The 22138-nt window shown below is 39.2% G+C and overlaps 2 protein-coding genes across 5 annotated transcripts in view; one reads left to right on the top strand and one right to left on the bottom strand.

The window, feature by feature from the left end:
- Positions 1 to 2301, top strand: part of LOC100550056 (putative glutamate receptor) — an 11841-nt gene extending 9540 nt beyond the window's left edge. For all 3 annotated transcript variants that reach the window (XM_003212211.5, XM_019622524.3, XM_085242568.1), the window contains one exon: positions 396 to 2301. In XM_003212211.5, the coding sequence (XP_003212259.1) occupies positions 396 to 497 (102 nt within the window). In that variant the 3' untranslated portion in view covers positions 498 to 2301. The remainder of the gene's footprint in view (positions 1 to 395) is intronic.
- PANK4 (pantothenate kinase 4 (inactive)) lies at positions 186 to 22068 on the bottom strand. Of its 2 annotated transcripts, XM_085242566.1 has the most exons (19): positions 21918 to 22068; positions 19740 to 19822; positions 18856 to 19064; positions 16815 to 16998; positions 16195 to 16287; positions 14358 to 14511; positions 13305 to 13486; positions 11722 to 11803; positions 10445 to 10545; positions 9833 to 9988; positions 9123 to 9235; positions 8511 to 8598; positions 7626 to 7777; positions 6104 to 6159; positions 5501 to 5550; positions 4131 to 4238; positions 3601 to 3701; positions 3058 to 3126; positions 186 to 2567 (listed from the first exon to the last, which is right to left on the bottom strand). In XM_085242566.1, the coding sequence occupies exons 1-19, from the start codon at positions 22036 to 22038 to the stop codon at positions 2354 to 2356; spliced, it is 2316 nt and encodes a 771-aa protein (XP_085098692.1). In that variant the 5' UTR covers positions 22039 to 22068; the 3' UTR covers positions 186 to 2353. The 2 variants fall into 2 exon arrangements, with proteins under 2 accessions (XP_085098692.1, XP_085098693.1); XM_085242567.1 differs by lacking the exons at positions 19740 to 19822; positions 21918 to 22068 and having other exon boundaries at positions 18908 to 19051.
- Positions 22069 to 22138: the final 70 nt, after the last annotated feature.

Raw genomic sequence — 22138 nt, 5'->3', positions numbered from 1 at the left:
TGGGGAAAATACGTGCTATGTATTTACTCTTCAAAATCTTTCTATGTTGTTGCTCGGGCTATTTCACAGTTATGTAGCCTAAGCAATATAAACATTTTAAAAAGCTTAAAATATTAAATAGAAACATTTACTGTAATGCAGACAGACTGCATTCCAATACTCCAGTGTGTACAGAGGACAGTAAATCATCAATAACAAGTTTATTCTCAAGTATGGCTATTCTCAAGTCATTTGACAAGCAGGAAAACATGTAAATAAAACTGCACTAGAATTTGAATGTGTATTTTGGTGTTCTTGTTCTCCCATCCACTGAAAGTCTAGTGAACATTTAAAAGCTGGATTCTACAATACAGAGAAACTTATCCCCCTTTTTTTTTTCCCCTCTTCTTTTCCAGAAATCTTGTTGCTCCATTTTCACGGAAGAAATGTGCACTCGTCTACGTATAAAAGAAAATACAAGACAAACCCAGGAGACTTCAGGGAGGGCTAATGCTTAAAAAAAATTCTTAAGGAATGGGCATATATTGTGGTTCTACCATATATATGTCATAGGAGCTACATCACTGTAGAAAGATATTTCTGCAAGATTAGAGTGTTAGTTTCCTAATTACAAACACACAGTACTTCTGGATTGATGGTGGAGCTGGTTATAGAAGAAAACCAAGCAGCTTGGAAGAATTTAAATTGATAAGAGGGAGAGTGCAACTGCTAAAATTGAGGGAGGTTAAGATGGGTGATCACATCTATATTTAATTTAGAAGTTTACTATGTAAGTGCATAAATGCCTGCAGAAGTGAGTGACTTGGGAGAGGTTAATATGAAGCCTCTGCATACTAATCATAGATTGAGGTGCAATCTTGAAAATTAAAGCTTTTATCTGACTCTTCTAATCAAGAATAACTGCTTCTTAAGATTTTAATTATAAATAGACTGTACTTTTGCCTCCTTGTAGGCAAATGATAGTGATCACTGTGAATGTCATTTCTGAATCAGAAAGGACATTACTGATGCACCCATCCCAGTAATGCAGGATTTAACTGTATTCTACACAAAGGCCTAAACTCTGAGAAAGGGAAGCCTTACAGTTAAGGAACTAGATTTAAGAAATGTCTGTTTTTCATCAGAAGATGTTTCCTTGTTTAGCTAGAGGACAGTTTGTCCTAGTTAACTTGACTAGGAACTATTTAGGAATAAGATTCATACTTAAAATCCAAGAGCAGTAGAACATGAACACTGGCAAACAAAATCAATTAAAGTACAAATTCAGCAGGCAAGGGTGAGTGAGTAATGGGCATTTTTTGTTATTTTCTTGCTGTCAAAGTAAAATCTTTGAAGTTCATGGGGAACGGTTACTTTGGTTACATATTAAATAGTTTTCTAATTAAGCTGTTTTTCATTTCAGAGGTGGAATGGCTGACGCATGCACATACTGTTTTGCAAATTCGAGGTTAAATAACTGCATTTATGTACTGCACATCTGACGGAGCAGGGCACAAATTCAGTTACTTAGAAGTGGTTTTAACTGCACTGCATGAACAGAGAGACTAATTCCTCTCTGTTCCAGCATTAAATAACTGAAGGAAACAAATTAACATGTCTGTGACAGGGATAGAGCTGGTTGTTCCTGAATCAAGTGTTACAGATTCACTTTGAATGCAATGTAGACTTAAACTTCTGATTACTGCTAAGTAATTTAGTATGGATGCAGCTTGCCTCTCCCCCCCTCAGATTGTTAGTAACAGTGGAAGTAGTAGGATTTAAGAGTTCTTTAACTGTTGGTAGTGCTGTTCAGTTATCTGCTGTGTGCTCTCACCTCATGACAGTTCTGTTTTAAATGCAGCTGAAATAAAGCTCGTTAGCTTAGGAGGCAGATCAGTCCCTCAACCAAATTAACTGCAAAGAGCATGAGACTGTGTAGGTAAGTTTAAAAGCTGACATGGAAAAATACAATGTCAGGTTCACTTAGCACTTTAAAAACTATTTGGTATGTGCCATGTCATTGCTGGCAGAGTAGGCAGAGATGTATAAAAAAAGGTTTCATTGACATTTAAATATATTTCTATATGAATGTCTCACAGAACAAAAAAATAAAGTCTTTTCATCACAAATACTGCATCATTAAAATAAACACTTACTAAAATAAACAATGAGTGATATACATATATATATTTGAGTGTGTATACTATAGAGTGAATCATATTGTTGCTTTTTAAGTCACAAAAGCACAATATAAATATGGAATTTCCTGTGACCTCTTTTCCCTGTTGTAATAAAAATACATTCTTTACAGTTAAAGTAAAACTAGTGCAAGTCCATTCTGCTGCTCCTGTTCACCCAGTTGACCAGATCTGTATCATTTACATGGCACTTCATACTTGAAAATGACACTGAATATTTTCCCTCCAAGGCGATCCGCAAGCCAGGAGTTTTTGATAACTGCAAGCTTGAGGCTCTCACACTTCAAAGCTGCGTAGTAATTGGTGTGGATGGCACGACCCATGCCTTCAATGATAACCAAGTCTGTCTTCCGTTCTCTGACCAGCACAGCCAGACCTTTATCCAGGCGGCTGAAATGAGAGGTATGGTTAGAAATAGTCATCCTTATATGTGCTATAGCTGAAAAAGCAGATGTTCTAAGGGTCTTGTCAGTTATAGAAAACGTGGAATTACTGATGCCAATAACCAGTAACACCTTAATCAAAACAAACGGGATCAAAATACAGTTTTAAAAGCTTCAAAAAATGTGTGCAGAATTGGGATTTCTGAGAAAACACAGGTTAAGTTCTGTGCCCAAGGGAGAAACGTAGTTAAAAACAGTTAACATGAAATGCTTCTTACAGTCAAGTGGATTACTAACAACATGTAATTGCTGAACACCAAAATGATAAGCAAGCTGTAGAGCATCGAGTAAGGCTTCATCAATGTTACAAGTCTGTAATGCAGACCAACTCAATCATTTTTGTGAAGGGTGGCTAAGGTACTTCAGAACACATACATACACAAAGTCTCAGGTCATCCTTCATTTGACAGAGACAAATGACAAACTTGCCATTATACCTGAGATCTAGACAAGGAGAACTTGAACCCGTCTGAACCAACAGCAGCTTCTCTTCCTTCAGTGCAGATCTTTAATTGAAAATAGGAACAAACAAAAAGTTACAGTCATGTAAATATGGTAATGAACCAGAAAGAATATCTATGTACTCTTTGCAAAGGCTTCTTTTCCTGCTAGGAAATCACCCAGAAACACACTTCCACGAGCAGCAGGTTATCCAGTCAGCTACCTGTCCTCTACAGGAAACAGGCTGGATATGGCATATTTCCTCAATTTTTTTTTTAACAAATAAAATACAATATTTTAGTAGTTTGAGTCCTTATCAGGGATGATACTGACAAGAAACTGATATGAACACTATTAAATATAGTTAAGAACTGCTTTCTAAATTTGTTGTAATTGAAGTGAGTCATCCTTTGTACCTTACTTCTAGTTGCAGATTTCAGACAGTAATAAACACAAATAAGGAACTCCATATATAATGAGAACTTGCTTCTTCCTTCTGTGCTTTTCAAGATACATAATGAAGACTGTTATATGCTTACTGAATAACTGGATCCATTGCTGCTATCCGTTCAGCAACAATCAGGGATTCGCTGTAGGTGACATCATTTAGAGCAGGGCCAGAGTTACAAGCCAATATAACCTGAGGCAAAGATGTCAAAATAGTTTACTGATTAACACAGTCCATGTATGGTGTTCAACCTGTCTGTTTGTTTGAAGGCTGCCTTTCTCTGGCTTATAGGAAGAACAGAATCAAGAAAAGAGAAAGCCTGAAGGCCTGGTCCTTCTTTTCTCCTCGAACTAGCCAACTACTCCAGGTGTTCTGACATTACAGATCCTCGATTAGAAAGCTTAGCTCTGACCTAACCCCCACTCTGCTTTGCAGTATACTTAGTTAAACCTCAGACTTCCAGGAATTTAGGGACAAGCTCACTGTCTCAAATTAGATCACTCCCACTTTAGGTGCTATGAGCTAGTCTCATTAAGTGCACTGCTAGAAGGTATTTAACAAACCTTTCACCAGTTACAAAAGCTCCGTTATATATTGCCTGTACAATGAAAAACCACTTACCTCTGTTCCTCTAGAAAGAAGCTCTCTAACAAAAGGAAAGACGCCTAAAATTATGTCTATTCCACTGTTATCTGCGAAAATTAAGGCACATTTATGAGGGGGACCTTCCTGCAAGAGAAAACCAATGCATTTAGGATTGAGTTCACAGTTCATTTCACAGACTAGTTTGTATTATTTAGAAACACTGATTTTAAGACCCAAGATTTTATACCCCTATATTTATCTAGATCTATTTGATGAGCATCAAAACTTTACCTATCCTTATTTTAAGTGAAATCAGTTTCTCTAACACTGTCTTTGCACAATTAATTAAAAGTGTTTATAGCTACTTCACTTGAGAGCACTTTTTCAAACTCCATTAATTAAACCTACAACAGCCAATTAAAAGACAAGTCTGACTCCAGCAACTGTGAACATGAGCTTCCTTCAGAGGGGTGGTTAGGCTTTGAATCACATTTTGTTATGCCATGCAGCTGGAGAATACCATTCTCTAGAATACAAGCAGCAGCATGGACAGCTGCCTGTGTGGTTTTTAGGGTAAACCTACCTTTGTGGCTGTTATAAGCTAGCATGCTGTAGGGTAAACCGGATTCCCTTCTGCCAGGAAAGGGAGGATGGACTGCTGGGGGCAGTGACATCCTAAAATAAAAAGACATTTCCTATTCTCCATTAACCCTTAATTTGTCCTAAATCTGAACTTATGAAGTGCAGTTCACTCCAGGTCATACCAGCAGAACTTCTACAGTGAATAATGTGTAATTTTTAAGAACAATTTGTCAGGATGCTGCTTTAAGTTCCTTAATTAGCAGTGTCGTAGAGGAGTAACTGACACTTTTGTTTTAAGATGTAATATGTAATGATTTGTAGCAAATTCTGTCCATCATTTCCAAACCTGATGAAATAGCAGTGGACATCCCACAGAGGAAAAAAAAACACAACAAAACACGTTGCTAACTGATTACTTTCAGAAAGCTCCTACATTATTGTCATTTTTAGCTTGGCTATTCAGATGAAGGAACAATCCAAACATTACATTCGGATTCAATTTTTCAAAATTACAGGTCTAGTTAAATAGAAATAAGTGCCCTAATAAAGGAGGGACACTATGGTTATGTTGGAAGAGCTTTGAAAGCAACTGGATTCCAAATGCTGCAGTTCCTGAAGAAAGTAAGCCGAGAAGCTTGGTAAGTGATAAAGTGTCCAATTGTTTTATTTCTGTATGGTATAACTGCTGGAATTACTGGTACTGCACTAACAGAATTTGCTGTCTGAACAGGGCTATGTTAAATGTTAGAACCAAGCTTAATAAGGTTGTTTCATGAGTAATGTAATCAGTTACTCAGTGGTTAGTGGTAATTCTGGACTCATACCTTCAGCCGCTCTAGCCACTGACTGTAGGAATCTTCTAACCAGGGACGTTCTGTGTCACAGACAAAATTGTATTAGCATTACTTTTAGGCAAAGAGTAAATCTGTACATTATGCAAAGCAGGAGGTGTCTCTTTAAAGATATGGAATATTTGAACTCAGATTCTGAATGTTAAGGAGTTCCTGAACTCTTAATTATTGGAAGTTCAACTACAGTGGCCTTGGAATAGAATTCTTCTGATAGCAATAGTCATATGAGCTAGCTCTCATAAATGGCTTATTCTGAGATGGATGGTGCTGCTGTACCTTGGGGCACTTGCTAAGGCAGGATTGGAACCATTACAAGAAACAACAAGGGCTATTCAGGATATTCTGAGTACTGGAGCAGCTAGGACTTCCATACAAGAAGAGAGGCTTTTGGGTTCCACTTCGTTTGGAACACAAAAAGCAACATTCCACTGAGACTGTATTTCAGATAAACTGGTGAGTACTAGTGAGTCCTTGCCACAAGCAGAACTGCCATATTAAATACCATCACACTCTTCTTTACTCTCTTATTAACACAATATCCAGATCTAACCAACACTACAAATCTCCCCCCTATACCTTGCAGTTTTGACTTGGCTTCTTCAAATCCAAATTGTGGCTCACATTCCAGAACACTGTATCAGAAGAGAAATAAAGGGTACACAGTTAAGCAACTTCAGCTCACTTAATTTGAATACTTATATAGCAGGCGGTCAGCAATTTTATTGCAGTGATTATAATTGGGAGTATGGACAGGTCCAATGATTGAAAAATAGATCCACCCTTAAAAACAAAAGGCTTGTATGTACATTAAATTAGAGAATTAAATTAGATAATTAAATCAGAGATTAGCAAGCACTATTCTATGGGGAAAAAAAAAACAACAAACCTCTGGATCTGCAGATGACCATAAATATAGTAACGATCTAAATATCATAGCCATAAAACAACACTTTACAAAGTTAAATCTGGGGACTGGTCTACAACATTTTGAGTTGTATTTGGGCGTAGGCAGGAAAAAAAAAAAGTAATTAACTAAATACAGGTTTCAAAAGCCATTTCTATTGGCTGCATGTATAGCAAAGTAGCTTCTAACTGAGCTGGTGATGAGGATGTACATAATGAGGCTAGATTCTAAGCTGTCAGTTAAAATATTACTCCACGTGGGCAGTGCTTGCCAGTCAAGCCTCATAAAGGATAAAGTGCCTTAAGTTTAGTACAGAGTGATGTTTAACTCTTAGCTTCTTCCTCGAAGAGAGGGAGAGCTACACTGACACAAGTGGCAACTAGACTAATTGCTATGGCTGGGGTCAGTTCAAATTTCTGCAGTTGTGGACAGGGTCAGAATTAACACAAATCCAAGCAGCCTCGAATCACCTTGTTTTGAACTGACTTGCATTTTTTTTGTTATTTACTCATGAGGGGAAAACTCCTCAAAGATGCAGACAGGGAAAGGAAGTGTGAGTGTTCGCTGCAAAACAGTGCCCACCTCCCCTCCTCTATGTTATCAACCCCACAGAAAGAGGTAAAGTCTAGAAGTACAAAAACAAAGATATTTCAAAACTGACAGCATTTACATCCCTTTCTGAGTTTATGGCTGCTGACAGGATATAAGGAAAGAGAGCTCTCAAAATGGCAGTAGAAATGTATGCTGATGCAAAACAACTGGGATTTAGTTATTTTAAGCGACCACCAACCTAGCTTACAGCCCACTGAATATATAGTTTGATATCAGGGCAACTGTGGGTTACAGAGAGCACATTTTCTACTGTAGGAACATAATATCAGCTTAAACATAACACATACTCAAAAGCAGAGCTAGTAACAGTGCTACAAACAAAGCAGCCAGACTGCAATATTAAGTGCTCTGTCGTTTAATTCAAACATTCAGTGATAGGTCTGCCAGATTTTAAGGGTGGAAACAAACTTTGCTGCACCACAATAATGCTTGCAAATAAACAACCAACATACGATTAAGGTTAAATACAAACTACAATTAGATCGGTGCATTTCATTTACTTATTTCTAAAACAAAAACAAAAAACCAACAGTTGGATATTCTATATCTTAAAAGTGTGCTTTTAAAATATTTAACACCTACTCTGAGACTGCTTTTGCTCCCCAGTCAAAGACATTCCCCGCAAGAAGTCCTTTCACCAGAGCAAACTGCCTCTCCTCCCAGCCTAATGAATCCAAAGATTCGATTACGCTTTGAAAACATTTTAAGGCTATGCCATTTTCTTTCTGCTTTACCTGTAAGAAAGACATGAAACATCGCATTTACGGACAAAAAATTCTTACCCATCATTGGCTGTCTCAGTCCCAAGACCGCGTTCAAGCATTCTCCTCTACGCTCATGGCCTCTAATGGACCAACAAGTTACTGTTATCAGCATGCTTAGTACCAACAAGAAAAAAGTTTCCTGGGATTCTAGTAAACAGCTTTATTAGTGCTAGCATGTGTTCTGTAGTCTAAGAGTTACTTGTCTTAGTACATGAGAGGTATGGTGGTCTTGGGCAGATGGGGGAATGGGAGAATGGACACAGAAAAGAGAGACTTAAGTAGCAACATCAAAACCAGGTAACCTGTGTGAGAAGGCTTACCACTAATAGTTCTGCAAAAGATGGGAAAGCGTGGGTTGTTTTAATTTTTGCATAAGTTCATCATCCTAGATGCTTAAGGACTCTTGACCCCTCTTCTATCTCCAATGAGCTCAAATGTTACATAGCTAGTTCTTTTTTTATAAAAAAAGGTACTGAGTGCCATCTTTACATGAAGATGTTTTGTTGGCACTATCTTATCTGAATTATAAAAAAGGAAAAAAAAAGAAAAAAGCAATCAATAACTGTTTGTCCTGAGAGCAGCAACAACTAACCAGTTAAACTGTTGATCTCTTCTATGTAAGCCATTACTTATACAAAGTATTTGAGTACAGAACAGTGTCTTGATCTCACACTGTCTGCCCTGTAAAGCAAGAACAGCTTACCTTCGAATAAGGATCCGGAAAATTGAACTCGTTTAAACAGTGTTCCCTTGTATCCAAAAGACTTCTAACTGTTAAGGTGCCATATGCACTTTAAAAACGAGAGGGGAAAACAGATCAACTACTTCAAACAGGAAAAAAAAAAAAAAAAAAAAAAAAAGTAATTTTCTCCTGTTTCCTCCATTAATAGGATGAATTCCAGCCAGTTATAGCATGTAAGACAAACACCTCAGTTAGAAGTCTTCACATGCCACACGTGCTAAATACTGCCAGTAAGTGGTAAATGTATTAAATGGATTATTTAAATACAGAGAGAGAAAATGTTCAAAGTAAAGATGCCAGGTACCATTTTTAGTAACTTGAAGACCTTTAGTTATTTTTGTGCTGAGATAGATAGAATTTTTCTGTTAAATTCTAATATGGAGGATCCCAACGTTTTGTTAGAAGACCTGACACATCAGCTTGTTACTGCCTTCAGCCTACTTAGCTTTAAGCTTGCTCTGCTTAAGAACAAAAGCTTTTATGTAGCGTTCAGTTAATTTATAGTTGGCTTTTAATTTGCTCTGCTCAGCAGAGGCGGCCAGATTACAAAATCAGGGAAACAAAGACACTTACAAAGGCTGCTGTCTGAGTGTCTGGAGTTTGTTCCAGTACTTCTGTCGGAACTTTTCGGCTCTCTCAGGTGCATCAACAGAATCTGGCTGACTGGCTGCAGCACGCTTTGCCACCTGGTAGAGAAATGAGGCACTGGAGTTACCATTTGAATTCTTCCTTTGTGCAACTGACCTGAAGCTCAGGATGAAAAGCAATCCCTCCATCTGCTCTATTTTTCTGCTCCTGCACACTCACTTGTCCCTCCCACACAGTACACTCCAGCTTTCCACTAACCCAACCACCAAAGAGTAACTTTAAACATCTCTTTCCTTCCTAAACATTTAAAGTTGGTTTTTATTGTTATTACTGCTTTTTGGTTTTTGAACACTGTGCTTTCAGAGGTGACGCCACAATTCCACCTACTTACAGAAGGGTAAAAACAAACAAGAAAAAAGGACAAGAATGAGGGAGATGAAGCAGTCCAATCAACACTCCATGTTCCTTCTTTCTTTGTGACAGTAAGGTCAGGTCAATGTGTTCTCCTGGTGTTTTTCTCAGCCCCCAGCTCAACACATACTTGTGAAGTTTCTGATTTATATTTTCAACTAAGAGACAGGGAAGAGGTACTTATTTGCAATAGGTTTGACATACAGGTGTATTTTGTTGATTAAACACGTTGGTCCACATGAAGTATGTGGGCCACTTGTAGGTACAACTCCTCTGATATTTACCCCATCCAGTGCCTCCTCAAAACAAGTAAGCCAGTATTTTCTGGCCATGGCATCATCTGTGAGGTCAACAGTGTCTGGAATATACGTTGATGGGTCCTTCAGCAGTGGCAGGTTAACCAGCGGTCTCTCCAACCTATCCATTTCAAACATGTCAAACTAGGTGAAAAACAAAACATTTATTAGGACTTACTCAGAAATTGATTCACTAGAAATTAAACAAGCACAAGGCCTACAGAAGCTCATTCTCAGACAACTCAGAATTGCAGACAACTGCACATTAGTATATGCAGCCATTAACAAGACATTCTATTGAATCTGTGAGATCCAAAATTCTGAAGTACAGTATTTCAACGATAGCAAAGCCAAGCTACTTCAAAGAAAGGGCAGCAGCAGCAGTAGGCTGTCTCCCTCCTTTAGTGATGCTGAGCAAGACAAAGTAGCAGCCACAGTCTTTTAAGAAATATCTTGTCAAACCATCACACATGACATAAGACACCATGTCAGCTACTTCTGGTAAGCAGCACGGTCCCAGGGGCAAGAAGCAACTAGGTTTTAAATAGGTTTTAAAATAGTAAGTGCCACCACTCAGTTCTAGGAAAGGCAACCACATACTGTTCCACTCCGGGTCCTCTGCATGGGGTAGACATCAGGTGATGTGCTCATAAGACCAGAACTCCCAGCATAATTCTCTCCCCAGCTATATTGATTTGGATCTAGAAGAGAGAAAGAGAGAGACACATAATCTGAAAATAAAACTGAAAATACTCACATGAATGAGTCTAGAGTCAGCATCTCTACAGAGAAGCTGTTCCACTGCAAAAGCCATTTCTCTTTGTCTTTAAAAATAAATATATTTTTTCCCCTCTAAGTCCCAATAGGTATGTTTTCACTACTTGCTGAATTATCTAACCCTAAAGAACTTCAAATGAGACACAAGATTACAATTCAAAAAACATTTTTTTCTTAACTACTTTCTTTTCCTAATCATTAATCATTGAAGGCATCCTGCTCTTTAAGCACTATAGATGGCTAAAGCTTCTATTATTAGAGAGGTTTTTGTTGTTGTTGTTGTTTTTTTTTTTTTTTTTTTTATGCCCATCATTAACAAAATAGATTGCAAAACTCTCAGAGCACAATGTAAGCTTCACATGAGTACTAAAGTTACTTCTAGATTCTTTTCTAGAGAGTTTATGGAAGTTGAGACGTACACCATATGTCCAACATAATAACATCTTTCACACCTAAGCAGCTAGGAGCTAAGTTCCTTGCTGTTATCTATGGAGTGGGTACCAAATGGCTTCCACATCCACTGTTCTGAGATATACTTGATATTTACTAAAACTGAGTACCACTAACAACCTGTGATTTGTTCCACTCCATGAATGTGCCGAATGGCATGTAGTACAAGAAAAGAGAAAACAAGAAAATACAAATGGCAGAATTCAACCAAAGCATCCTACACCCAAAGAATGCTGGAAAGAATTGTCTCATTCTTTATAAACATTTATGAGGCTTGTCACTCTCAAATGAACACAGTTTTGAGATGCTGTTCTTCTTCAGTGCGTTAACTGAATTCAAAAGCTGGCCTCTTTAAGAGGAAGAAAGTTCTCAAACTCAATTTCCCTGATTTGATTTAGAGGTATGACTGCAGAAATGCAGAGAAGAGAAGAGCCAAATCCTGCTGGATTCTCAGAGGCAAGCAGGAAAACAGTGAGAAATTATCACGCCCTTGCCAAAATATATAAAAGCAAAGCCCAGCATCTGTGTTTATTAGTGCCAAATGTGTTTATCTAGGCAACAACTTACATGCAGCCTCTTAAGAGAAACTTGGACATTACACTGACATTTCAGAACACAGCATATACAGAACATAGCAATGCTGTACTTACTGTCTTGTTCAGCTCCTTTTAAAAATGCCCCAATGGCTCCCAGGTAGCCTTCATGTCTCAGGAACAATGCCTGAACCTCTCCCTGCCACAATATGAAACATTGCAATTGGATGGTCCCTGATGGCTAACATGTACTTCTTTGTCACTAGATTTACACTTAAATTTAATAGAAACAACTAGAAGATGATAATATTCATTCGCACTACACTCTAACACATTCAGTAATTTTAATGGTGCACCAAAAAAATGGTGTTTCGGAAAGACAGCTTCAGGAGGAACTGCTAACATACATCATTCCATAATTCTAAGACAGCTGGAAAAAAAAATACATGCAGAAGTGGTGTGTATTCTAAGCCTGCACAACCACAGAAGCAGAGGGAAGCTAGTGCTTCACTAGAAAAGACTGCTGCATTATTCCATGAGTACTCAACTCCTCTTGCTTGAACAGGCTGAAAATGTAAGACCATCTGATTTCCAGGTCATCACCACAAATGTGTCACTGTGCATCCACCACACCCAAGCCATGGTTTATTCTATTTCATATTGAACATGCAACAGCATACAGTCACCCTGGATATTATCACAGACAAGCATTTTCCCCATGAATTTAATCAAGTTTAAGTGTTAACAAGAACGGTAGGGAGAACAGGATCATCCCCCACTTAACACCCTTAGTTTTCTTATGGTGAGACACTGTCCCCTCTGAAGGAAAATAAGCTCTGTCTACAGCAGGTCATGTAGGAAAAGTTAACACTGGGCTTAGCTGTAGTGAGGAAATACATAATTCACAGTGAGATTTTGTATAGATAAAACTGTGCTTACAAGAATCTACAGCTGTAGTTTTCTTGAAACTCAACCAAGTTCTTACCCTAACTTGCAGAAAGACTGCAAGGTTGAAACAAGGGGAAATACAAGCATTATATAGGAGTCTCTTGCCTGAAGCACTGAGGAAAAAAAAAAAGTGTCATCAATTCTGTAATACTTCAATATGCATTGTGATGGTGAAGGAACTCATCTACCTGTAACGAGCAGTGTGTGCACTTTGGGATTAGACCATTTTTCCACTGAAATATCTTTAGCGTTTGCCACAGCTTCAAAAGCTGCAAAGAATTACAGCTTGCTTCTTTTTTAAAAATAAATTTAAAATAATAATAATAATAAAAATAAATATATATATAATATATATATCAACCAAAAATTACTGATACTAGTTGCTAACTATCTCAGCAGAGCAATCCAACATTGCATAGCCTGGGGGTGAAAAGAAATAGATGAAGTCAGCAAGAGGAATTGAATAATAATGGTAGCTATCCAAACAAATAGTAAGAGCTCAGTCCTTGGCAGCTACAAGACACACTGTCCAACAACCACCAAACAAATAAATAAATAGAGAGAGATAGAGGCCAGACAGAACTCCCAGGAAATTCACATTTATTTTACCCTCCCACAACAAGGCCCTGCCTTACCTACCTAACACCAGTCCTTACTTAACGTGTGACTGCACTTAGCAAAGTTTCCCAGTCACCTAGAAAAGATACCTAGGCACATGAATTTGCAATTAGGAAAAATTCTGTTTCCATTACCTTTGAGAAGAAGTTGATACTGAAGGTTATTGTGCGCATGGTGACAGGGTGACCCCGAATAAAGAATCCTCCAAAATATATTTTATCTAAGTTATGGAGCTTGGCATAGAGGCAGGCAAGCTGACCAATGTCATTGCTGATCATATGGAGTAAACTTTTTGCCATATCTTCTTTGGAAAACTCTTAAAGGAAGGAAACAGTGAGCCAAATTAGTACAGCTGAAGAATGCTCAAAATGTTTTTACACACACACACACACATATATATATATATATTTTTTGAAGCAGAGACCCTACAGCCAGGTGAAAAGGACCAATCTGAAGATATAAAGAAAACACTAAGCCTCCATAAAATACTGCCTGAAAGAAACCTGCTTGAAAGGCCAAGAGCAAATGGCATTAACTCAACTTCACGTCTTTAGGAAACATGGATCATCTCTCCGTCTAGATACGTGATGCACTGCAAGTATTTTATTATGACACTATAAAGAAAGCTACAAATTTCTGCCATACATCTTTTTCTGGACAAACAGAGCCAATTATATTTCCTATGTGCATGAATTTACATTGGGCAAACTTAAGAAAGATATTTTTTTGTTTGCCTAGACTTCCAGAATCCAATTGAAAATCCAAACACCTGCTTGCAAGGCAGTACCACTTAATACACTTATTCAATAAAATATTGTAGGCAAAATATGGAGGCGAGATCATGAAAAGGACATGAAAAGGTGATTATTTTTCAGCTCTACTTGTTTGGAGAACATGACAAGCATCAGACACCCAAGGGCCAGATGGTTGCATTTCTTCTCATTAGTTTCAAGGAACTCTAAACAACTGGAGCAATGCAGGCAGCAGTGCACATCCCCTCTCAGCCCACATGCATGACATCAGAGAAGGGATATGGCAACATTTCTTTTCGCTGACAAAACTGGCAACTATTTTTCTTTCCTTTTAAACGTCCAGAGGAAGTCTGTACAAGTAGCAAATCCAATCTGACAGGCAATATAGGATATTATTTGTATGCAAATCTTCAGTAGATATTTCTATGCTAATACCTTTATCTGCTGTAGTAGATTTCCCAAAGCTGCTAGCTATCAGGTTCCCACTTAGCCCCAGGGTCTGGCAGGCGCCTCCATACACATCTTTCACCAGCATGTCTACGTTTGTGTGCTGTCCCTTGGAAGCAAGTTGCAGCAATTCATCAAATTTCTGAGGATGAGAAGCAGAGTTACTGCAGGTATTCAAGACAGCCAGAGATCCTTGCCCACACAGCAAGAGTTCTGAAGCATTCTTATTGACAGAAAAAAATATGGGCTTTGGCTTGGAAACAACCCTACCAGTAAAAGATGCATCACTTCTATCTAGAGTCCAATTCTTATCACTGATCTTAAGTGGAGAGCCTTTAATGATGAAATGCACAACTATCCTCTTAAATGATCTGCAGAGGGGTTTGGATCAGAAGATCGACCTCAGTCATTCTGTGACTCTCATCTGCAAATATTTTGTTGCATGTTTCCTGAGAACTAAAGGTTGAGTGCAAGATGAATCACGTTGTCTACCCTGCAGTAATCTGGAGAACTGAAAGCTCTCTGGCAAAATGATGTCATCCAGAACTAGTTCAGCATTAAGTAAAGCACAATTTGCCAAGTTCTCTCCTACATGCAACCCCAGTGAATAAAGAATTAAAACTAGGTGGAAAAACAACTTTATCCAACACCACTGAAAGGATTTACAATATTTCAACAAGTAAATTACCAAAAAGTTATCCCAGTCTAGCACCTTTAATCTCCTCCAGATTAATGCATATGAAACAGAACCTTCACATATCTTGTCTTGGAATGAAGTCAGCAACACAGCAAGTAGAGTTAAGTCCTCTTGAGGCATACAAAAATATAAGATTAAAAAAATGAACAGACAATGTCTGCCTTTACAGATGCAGAAATGCATGAATGTCCCTGAAACTAAGCTTTAAAAAATAACAAAACAAAACTGCATCATCCCAATAGCTTGTATTATAATTTTGCTAATGCTAAATTCCCACTTCTACAAATACAATTTAAAAAAAAAAAAAAAAAAAAAGAGCAGACTCTGTCATGTTCTAGGATTTCTTTTTGAAATGCATCAAACAAAATATTCTGAGTATGGGTCTTCCCTTTGACATTTTCTTATCTAGTGGATATGTAACTCTAGCTTTTTCTACACTGGTGACATTTAGTGACTCCTATTTAAGTCACACGCAACTCTGAGACAGGAAAAAACAGCATGATTTAAGAGCTGAGTTAGGCAGAGCAGTACTACATCAGGCCTTATTCTGGCAGATCACCAACCTCAGATTTAAGTGCTGAATGCCTGAAAGTAAAAAGAATAACAGAAGTACAATTCTCCTTCCCTACTCTCACACATTTTGCAATAATTAAGCACTCTGTTTTGCTTCTGTGGATGCTACTGCAGACTCAAATATAATCACTATTTTGCCACAGAGCATTTAATCACTTTTGTCCCTGCATTCTACTTGTATCCTTTTGCACGTAAAGCTTCACTTTATGCTTCAGAAGCATTAGAGGTATGAACATAAACCAAGCATTCAGCCTTTATCTAACAGTCTAGGACCACATGCTCCTCATGGAGGTCATTACAATTGTCCCAAGCACTGCAAAGCTGCCTCTTTTCTTCCTGTACAAAGACAGCAGTTCTTAAATAAAAGAATGCTCTGCAAGAGATACACATTTTTCCATATCTTCTACTATGCTGATACTGGGCTTCTAATTTCCCATACGAATACCACACTGAATCATTATGTCTCCTATTTAAAGAGTTTGGCATTCCACTACTTCAAGCTTTCTCTCAGCATTTTGTATATTCACACGCTCCTTAAAATTGAGCTTTTGATACCTTTGTTTTAGTGAGCAGTGCTCCAAGACCCCAGAAGGTTCCACCTCCAATTGAGCTCCCTCCTATCCATTCAAATTTGTCTTCTGATTCTACCTGTCAACAAAAGAGAACACATTTATCTAGAAAGCCCTATTTTACTGTTTATTAAGTTATGAGAGTACATGAACTTCATGAGAAGTGGAATTGGTGCAGGCAGAACAATTTCATTGCAGAAATACCAGGCAAAAAGTTTTCCAGAAGTACAGGTTCCACACTCCAACCCCAAAACCTCTGTATTTAATTATTGTGAGAATCCTAAATATGGATATTTAATTCCATAAGCAATGTACAAAAAATTGTTCTTATCTGACAGCCTTTGTCCTATCAGTTCATGTAGCAACTTCTCTAAATAGCAAATTAAATCTGATTTGAAAAGATTACTACAGTAAGGAATGGAAAAGCATTTCTAACTCTGTAAGAAATTGAAAGTTAAAAAAAAAAAAGTTATTTTCTTTCTAAGTTTTGTATTACCAAGAAGAAACAGCTACAAATTTGAAATTTTACAGTTTCAGCTCATCTTCATCAATCCTACAAAAACCAAAACAAACAAAAAGACCCAACAGATTTTAGCAACCACTCACCTTCACTATTGAAACCCCAGAGCCAATATTCACCAGTAAGTATGGGAAAATGTTTGGGTGATTTGTCTGAAATCGGAACTCTGTGTCTGAATCCTTCTGGTATGCAAACACTTCATGGGGGATGTTCCTTAGCAGGAAGTTACAGCCTTTGATCAGACAGGTCATTACATCTTCTTTATCTACTCTGAAGTGAGGAAGGGAAAAGAACTTATAAATTTCACAGCCTTATCAATAAGCAAGCACTCCTTTAGAACATTAGTTTTTAAGACTTCACAAGTCTTTACATGCAGCAAAAGACCAGATCTTTTAAACCATGAAACCCAGATTTGCATATGCTCCACCATTCAACTTCAGTGCCAGAACACACAGAGCAAAGTGAGACTGTAGTTACACAGTCACTTTGATCTCACATTAATTGTTCCTCAGTAAAAAAACTCCTGCTCCTGTCTGTGTCTCCATTGCTGCTCCGGTGTTCACACAACCACATGTGTGCCCATGTGATAAAGCAGTCCAGGAGACCCATCTGGTAGTTAACACAACAAAACTACATTTCTAACACGGCCTAATAATCTATTGCTCTTCCAATGCTTTCTTAAGAAGGGAGAACGACTACCTAATCATTTCCACTCTCATTTCTGACAGATCACGATGACAGCAAGCAGCCTGCTGCTGGGGTCACTGAACACACACAGACACTTCACCAGAATAACAGGATCTGCAACAGTGAATCCCTGAGCTCAGATAAGGTGGATGTTATAGTTAGCCAAAAGTTACTTCTGCAAACTTCTGTATCTAATACGTTGTTACTGGTATGTGCTAAATTTCTTAAATGAAGTATCAAAAACCTTTACTAAAAACACAAAAGCAAAACACAATTAAACATCTCAACTAACACAGAATGCTTTATGTTTCTCAGGAAAGAAAAGTTGCTTGGGAACCAATCAATTCTGTTTCAATACGTTAGCAGCATTCTAACCATCAGAAAAAGAAAGTTATTTAAAAAAAGCAGTATAAAAGGAGATGAAGAGAGTACCTTAGAAACTGAGAAATACGCTGTGTGAGTGGTGCTCTGAAGTTTTATTCCAGTAGCATCAGCTAACGTTCTATACTGGTGTAAGTGAATGATACGATTATCTGTACTTACAGCAGCTTTTTTAGCATATGGCTTTTGATAAACATGTGTGAATGGTGAACCTTCAGTTTCCTGCAAGGCTCTGCTTCTGCATGAAGTATAGGCAGGATCTGTGCAATAAATTACTGCGTTGTTTCGATTATTTACCTTCTGGGCATGCTCAGAAAAATAGTAGAAGGTTTTGTAACTGTGACTTCAGAACTCAGGTAGCTATAGGTATTAGGTACATACAGAATAAAAAAAAAAGCTTGCCAACAATATCTTGGCTTTTAATAATACAGCCTTCCTGTAGATAACATCTTTTGATTTTAAGTAATGACTCATAATTAAAATAAATACAACTCATCACAGTATCTGATCAAAGATTCCCAATTAAACTTGTTTGTAACAAACTTATTTCCTGCTTGCTGTAGCTCAAATATTGTACTTTATATACAGCTGGAGGTTTTGTGCAGTTGGATGATGACTGAAAGTTCAACAGCACGTCTGAAGCGTGCCACTGACAACTAGGGTAGCACCACTGAAATGCTGCTCGTTGGGAGGTGAAGAATGAAAAAAAAGATCACCTTAATACAGAGTAATTTAATTAAAAAAAAAAATCTATTGCAAACAAATCCTTTCAAGAAAAGCTGTGATAACAACATACTTCTTCCTTCACTGCCTTTCTCCTGAAGCTCCCTGGCTCTCCTACAGACCTCTGCCCTGCCAGTTAATGATACAATATTCTTTTGCAACTCCTGCTCTACTGGGTTCAGCCTGACCTGACCAAGATGCACACCTGTCCTCCAGCCTCCACTTCTCTATGCAGATGGCTTTTAAGGGTAGAATGGCAAAGTAGAAAGTTTGCCCTACAGGGCAGTGAAGTATCACTTCAACGATACTGAACTCACTTTAAACAGTTTCACTTACTTCAACCCCAACTTCTTCTCAATAAGATCTTTAAATTTATAGGCACCACCACCTGTAGCTTTGATGACTTGAGTCTCTGTATTGACAAGATGGTCTTTGATGAAATCTAGACAAGTTTCGATATAATTGTTCTCAAACTTGATGAAGTGCAGGCGAGCTGTTATCTCCTCCTGAACTGATATTTCATACAAAGGTTCATTTTCTATGTCCTTTAAAAGAAAACAATTAAAAATATACAGTAAATTTTCTTCCATGAATGAAATCAAAACAAGTATGAAACAACAATTTACATGTTTTTCAGAAGTACCATACTGATAAAATAACTATTTCAAACACTAACTGTAGCAATCTAAGCACTGTCATGGTGAAAGCTAGAAACATAACGGAGGTTGCACACATATGGGCTATATATAATAATATTTTATTTAATTATATATATATATTGCAACCTCACAATCAGCATTTCAGTGAATAGAACACATTAATTTGTACTTGAGCTGTACTGAATTTGCAAAGCACAAGTAATGCCAAACTCATGTTAAAGGCTGTTTTCCTGTGAAATCTGGTAAAAGGTCATTAACAGGAACCACACTCTTATGAACTGTAGCACAAACGTTTAGGGACAGCTTCAAGTGTCAATACATACTAGAATGTGTATTTAAAATAGATACTGTGGTTGTCACAAATTCAGAACAAAGGCACTACAGAAAGTCAGAGTCTAACTGAGTAAATTGCAAATCATGTTTTGTATAGAAAGAAGCACTAGACAGCTTTCAAAGAAGACTTCTGTTGTATTATGAAAAGCCCAGTATCTTACTTCCAGTTCTGGTTCTACCTTTGTTATGAGTCAATCTCATACAATTCATTAATGATGCAGCCCTTACCTTTCCAGAATGATCAAAGGATCTCACTCTTGCCACTTTGTGCTGCACAGTTGAATAATAAGCCAACTTGGTTAATGAGCCACCTGGTAAAAGAGATGACAACTTATGATTAATGCCTCACCTTAGAGCAAACAATCTAACTTATATTTATGTACGCTTTACTTAAGAGTTTTTAGCTGAGTTCTCTTCTTCTAAAGCCAAATACAATTAAGCTAAGTGCATAATGTAGTGATCAAAGAACCCTTGTCTTAAAACCTGGCATAGTTAGTGGCAAATGCACTATATGGGAAGAACTCCAGGAAATCCACATACAGCAGCTGATGTATCTTGTTTCTGTTCATCTCTAGCCATCTCCACAAGTTCTTACTCATCTATACCACCGTGTTTGCCTGCTCTACAGGTGGCTCAGTTGAAATACTCAGCTACCTGAGCTGAGTAAATAACTGAAGGCAAAGCACATATTAGCATAGCATACACTCCGTGTATTTGAAAACTTTCTAGAAGCCCCCAGATCGGCTGCTTACAAGGACATTTTATATGTAAGCTAACCACGTTTGAGGAATGCATGAAGTCAGACTGAGTAACTTGATTTACTCATTTTTCTTTGGGCAAATCAGTACCTGCTGTCTTAATCAAGTGGATGTTTGACCCTGAACATGCAGAGCTGTCAAAATGTTCGTTAAAACATGCTTTTTTCTTTCCTCAGAAAGAGGAGAGGTATGAGGGGAATCCTCTTCAACCTCTCATGTATTAAAGTATCAGTAAGCTTCATAAAACTCAGCTGCTGTGGTTGTTGGAGGAAAAACATTAATTTTAACTCAGATAAAAGTAGCGTGGGCTGCAAACCAAGCACCTTATCATATAGAAAGGCAGCTTTAACTTTGTACCCACGTCTCAAACGTGACTACAAGGCACTCAGATGGTCCATACTTCTCAGTGCTACAGTTTTGTCCCATAGCTGTGTTTAAATATGTATGCATAGCTGGCCTCTGACCAGAGATCTGGCACGCTGCCCTCTCAGTACGTGTGTGCAAGACCAAGGAAACAATCATAACCAGCTTCTGGGTTAAAACCTAAGTCCTACCAGTAAGAAGTCTGTCAGTTCATAACATAACTGCTAAGTGCAGTGGTCTTAACCCTGCTGCCTTACAAATGAATGTAATCAAGGAATGCAGCTTGAAAACTAATCTGCTGGTGCCTGTAGCTTTGCCTACGTAGCAATGCTACAAACATAGCTTGTCTCTTCCACAGTGCTGAGATCAACACGGAATTTTTTGGCAATCTAAGAGAAAAACGGAAGGCATTCTCCAGCACAGCTCAAGCGAGGTCAGTGCAGAGCAACCCCTGGCAGACACGTATAGTCACAAAAGCAATAAAGCTTTCCTGCCCTCAGATCTCATTTCAGGGCAGCGGGCAATGCCGTAACGTTCCTGGTACACAAAACCCGAAGCTGCTGATCGCCTACAGGTGAGGTTTTTCTTCTTTAAAAAGCAAAACAGCGACAAGAAAAAAACCTCAAAGACTTTGTGTACTACGTGGAGAAGCTTTCCTGCAAACCCTGTGGTAGAGAAACCGCTTGTGTTGAACGCGGTATTCTGTACATAGCAGCGGGCAGTGTGAAGGGGCACCGTGGCTCACAGCTCTCACAGCGCGGCCCCCATCAGGGCTCCGCTCAGCTGTGCTGCACCCGGGGCCGTTCGGGCCTGCCGCCACCGAGCAGCCTCCGGCCCCGCCGCCTGGTGGGGAGCAGCCGAGCCCGCGAGCCCCCGCGGAAGAGCAGCCCGCGTCCCTCAGACCACCGGGCTTTCCTTTCCTCGCCCCTCTCCGCCGCCAAGGGCAGCCCCGCGCTGTCCCCAGCCAGGCTTCTCCCCCCCGCTGTCCATTACCGCCGCGCGGGGCACGCCGGGAGCTGTAGTGCCGCTCTCCGCCCGCGCAGCGCCGCCGCCCGGGGACGGGACTTCCAATCCCGTCGTGCCCTGCGCTGCCCCCTCGGCGCGTTGCGTGCCGGGAGTTGTAGTCAAACTCCGGGGCTCCGCGGCGGCGCGGGCAGCTCAGGGGACTGCATGTCCCAACGTGCCCCGCGCGCCAGCAAGAGACGGGCCCCGGTGAGTCCCCGCAGCGGAGAGAGAGCCGTCGCCCTTCTCCCCCTCCTCAGCGCCACCGACCCCGCCCGGTTACCTATGTCGATGGCGAAGCGCTTGGCGTTCTCCAGGTTGCGGAAGATTTCGTCAGGCGGGAGGGTGATGCTCTTATCCAAACTGCCGTGCCCGCCGCTCCCTCTGCCGCCCCGCTCCGCCATTTTGAACGCTAGCCCCGCTCCTCGCCCGGCCTCATCGGTATGCAAATGTATGTGCATAGATTTGCATGTTAACGAGGCGGGGCGCGTGGCTGAGGCGGGA

Source organism: Meleagris gallopavo, chromosome 23, assembly GCF_905368555.1.
Source record: "Meleagris gallopavo chromosome 23, MGAL_WU_HG_1.1, whole genome shotgun sequence".
Taxonomy (NCBI): domain Eukaryota; kingdom Metazoa; phylum Chordata; class Aves; order Galliformes; family Phasianidae; genus Meleagris; species Meleagris gallopavo.
Note: the sequence above shows the minus strand (reverse complement) of the source record. Positions and strands in the feature narration are given on the sequence as shown.

Bases quoted from the DNA above. Each gene is read 5' to 3' on its own strand.
- PANK4 (XM_085242566.1), bottom strand. From the start codon at position 22,038: ATGGCGGAGCGGGGCGGCAGAGGGAGCGGCGGGCACGGCAGTTTGGAT. The intron at 5,551-6,103 runs GTATAGGGGGGA...TCTGTGACACAG, and splicing joins AGCCAAGTCAAAACTGCAAG to AACGTCCCTGGTTAGAAGAT. The intron at 4,239-5,500 runs GTATGAGTCCAG...TTTCTCTTGCAG, and splicing joins AGTGGCTAGAGCGGCTGAAG to GAAGGTCCCCCTCATAAATG.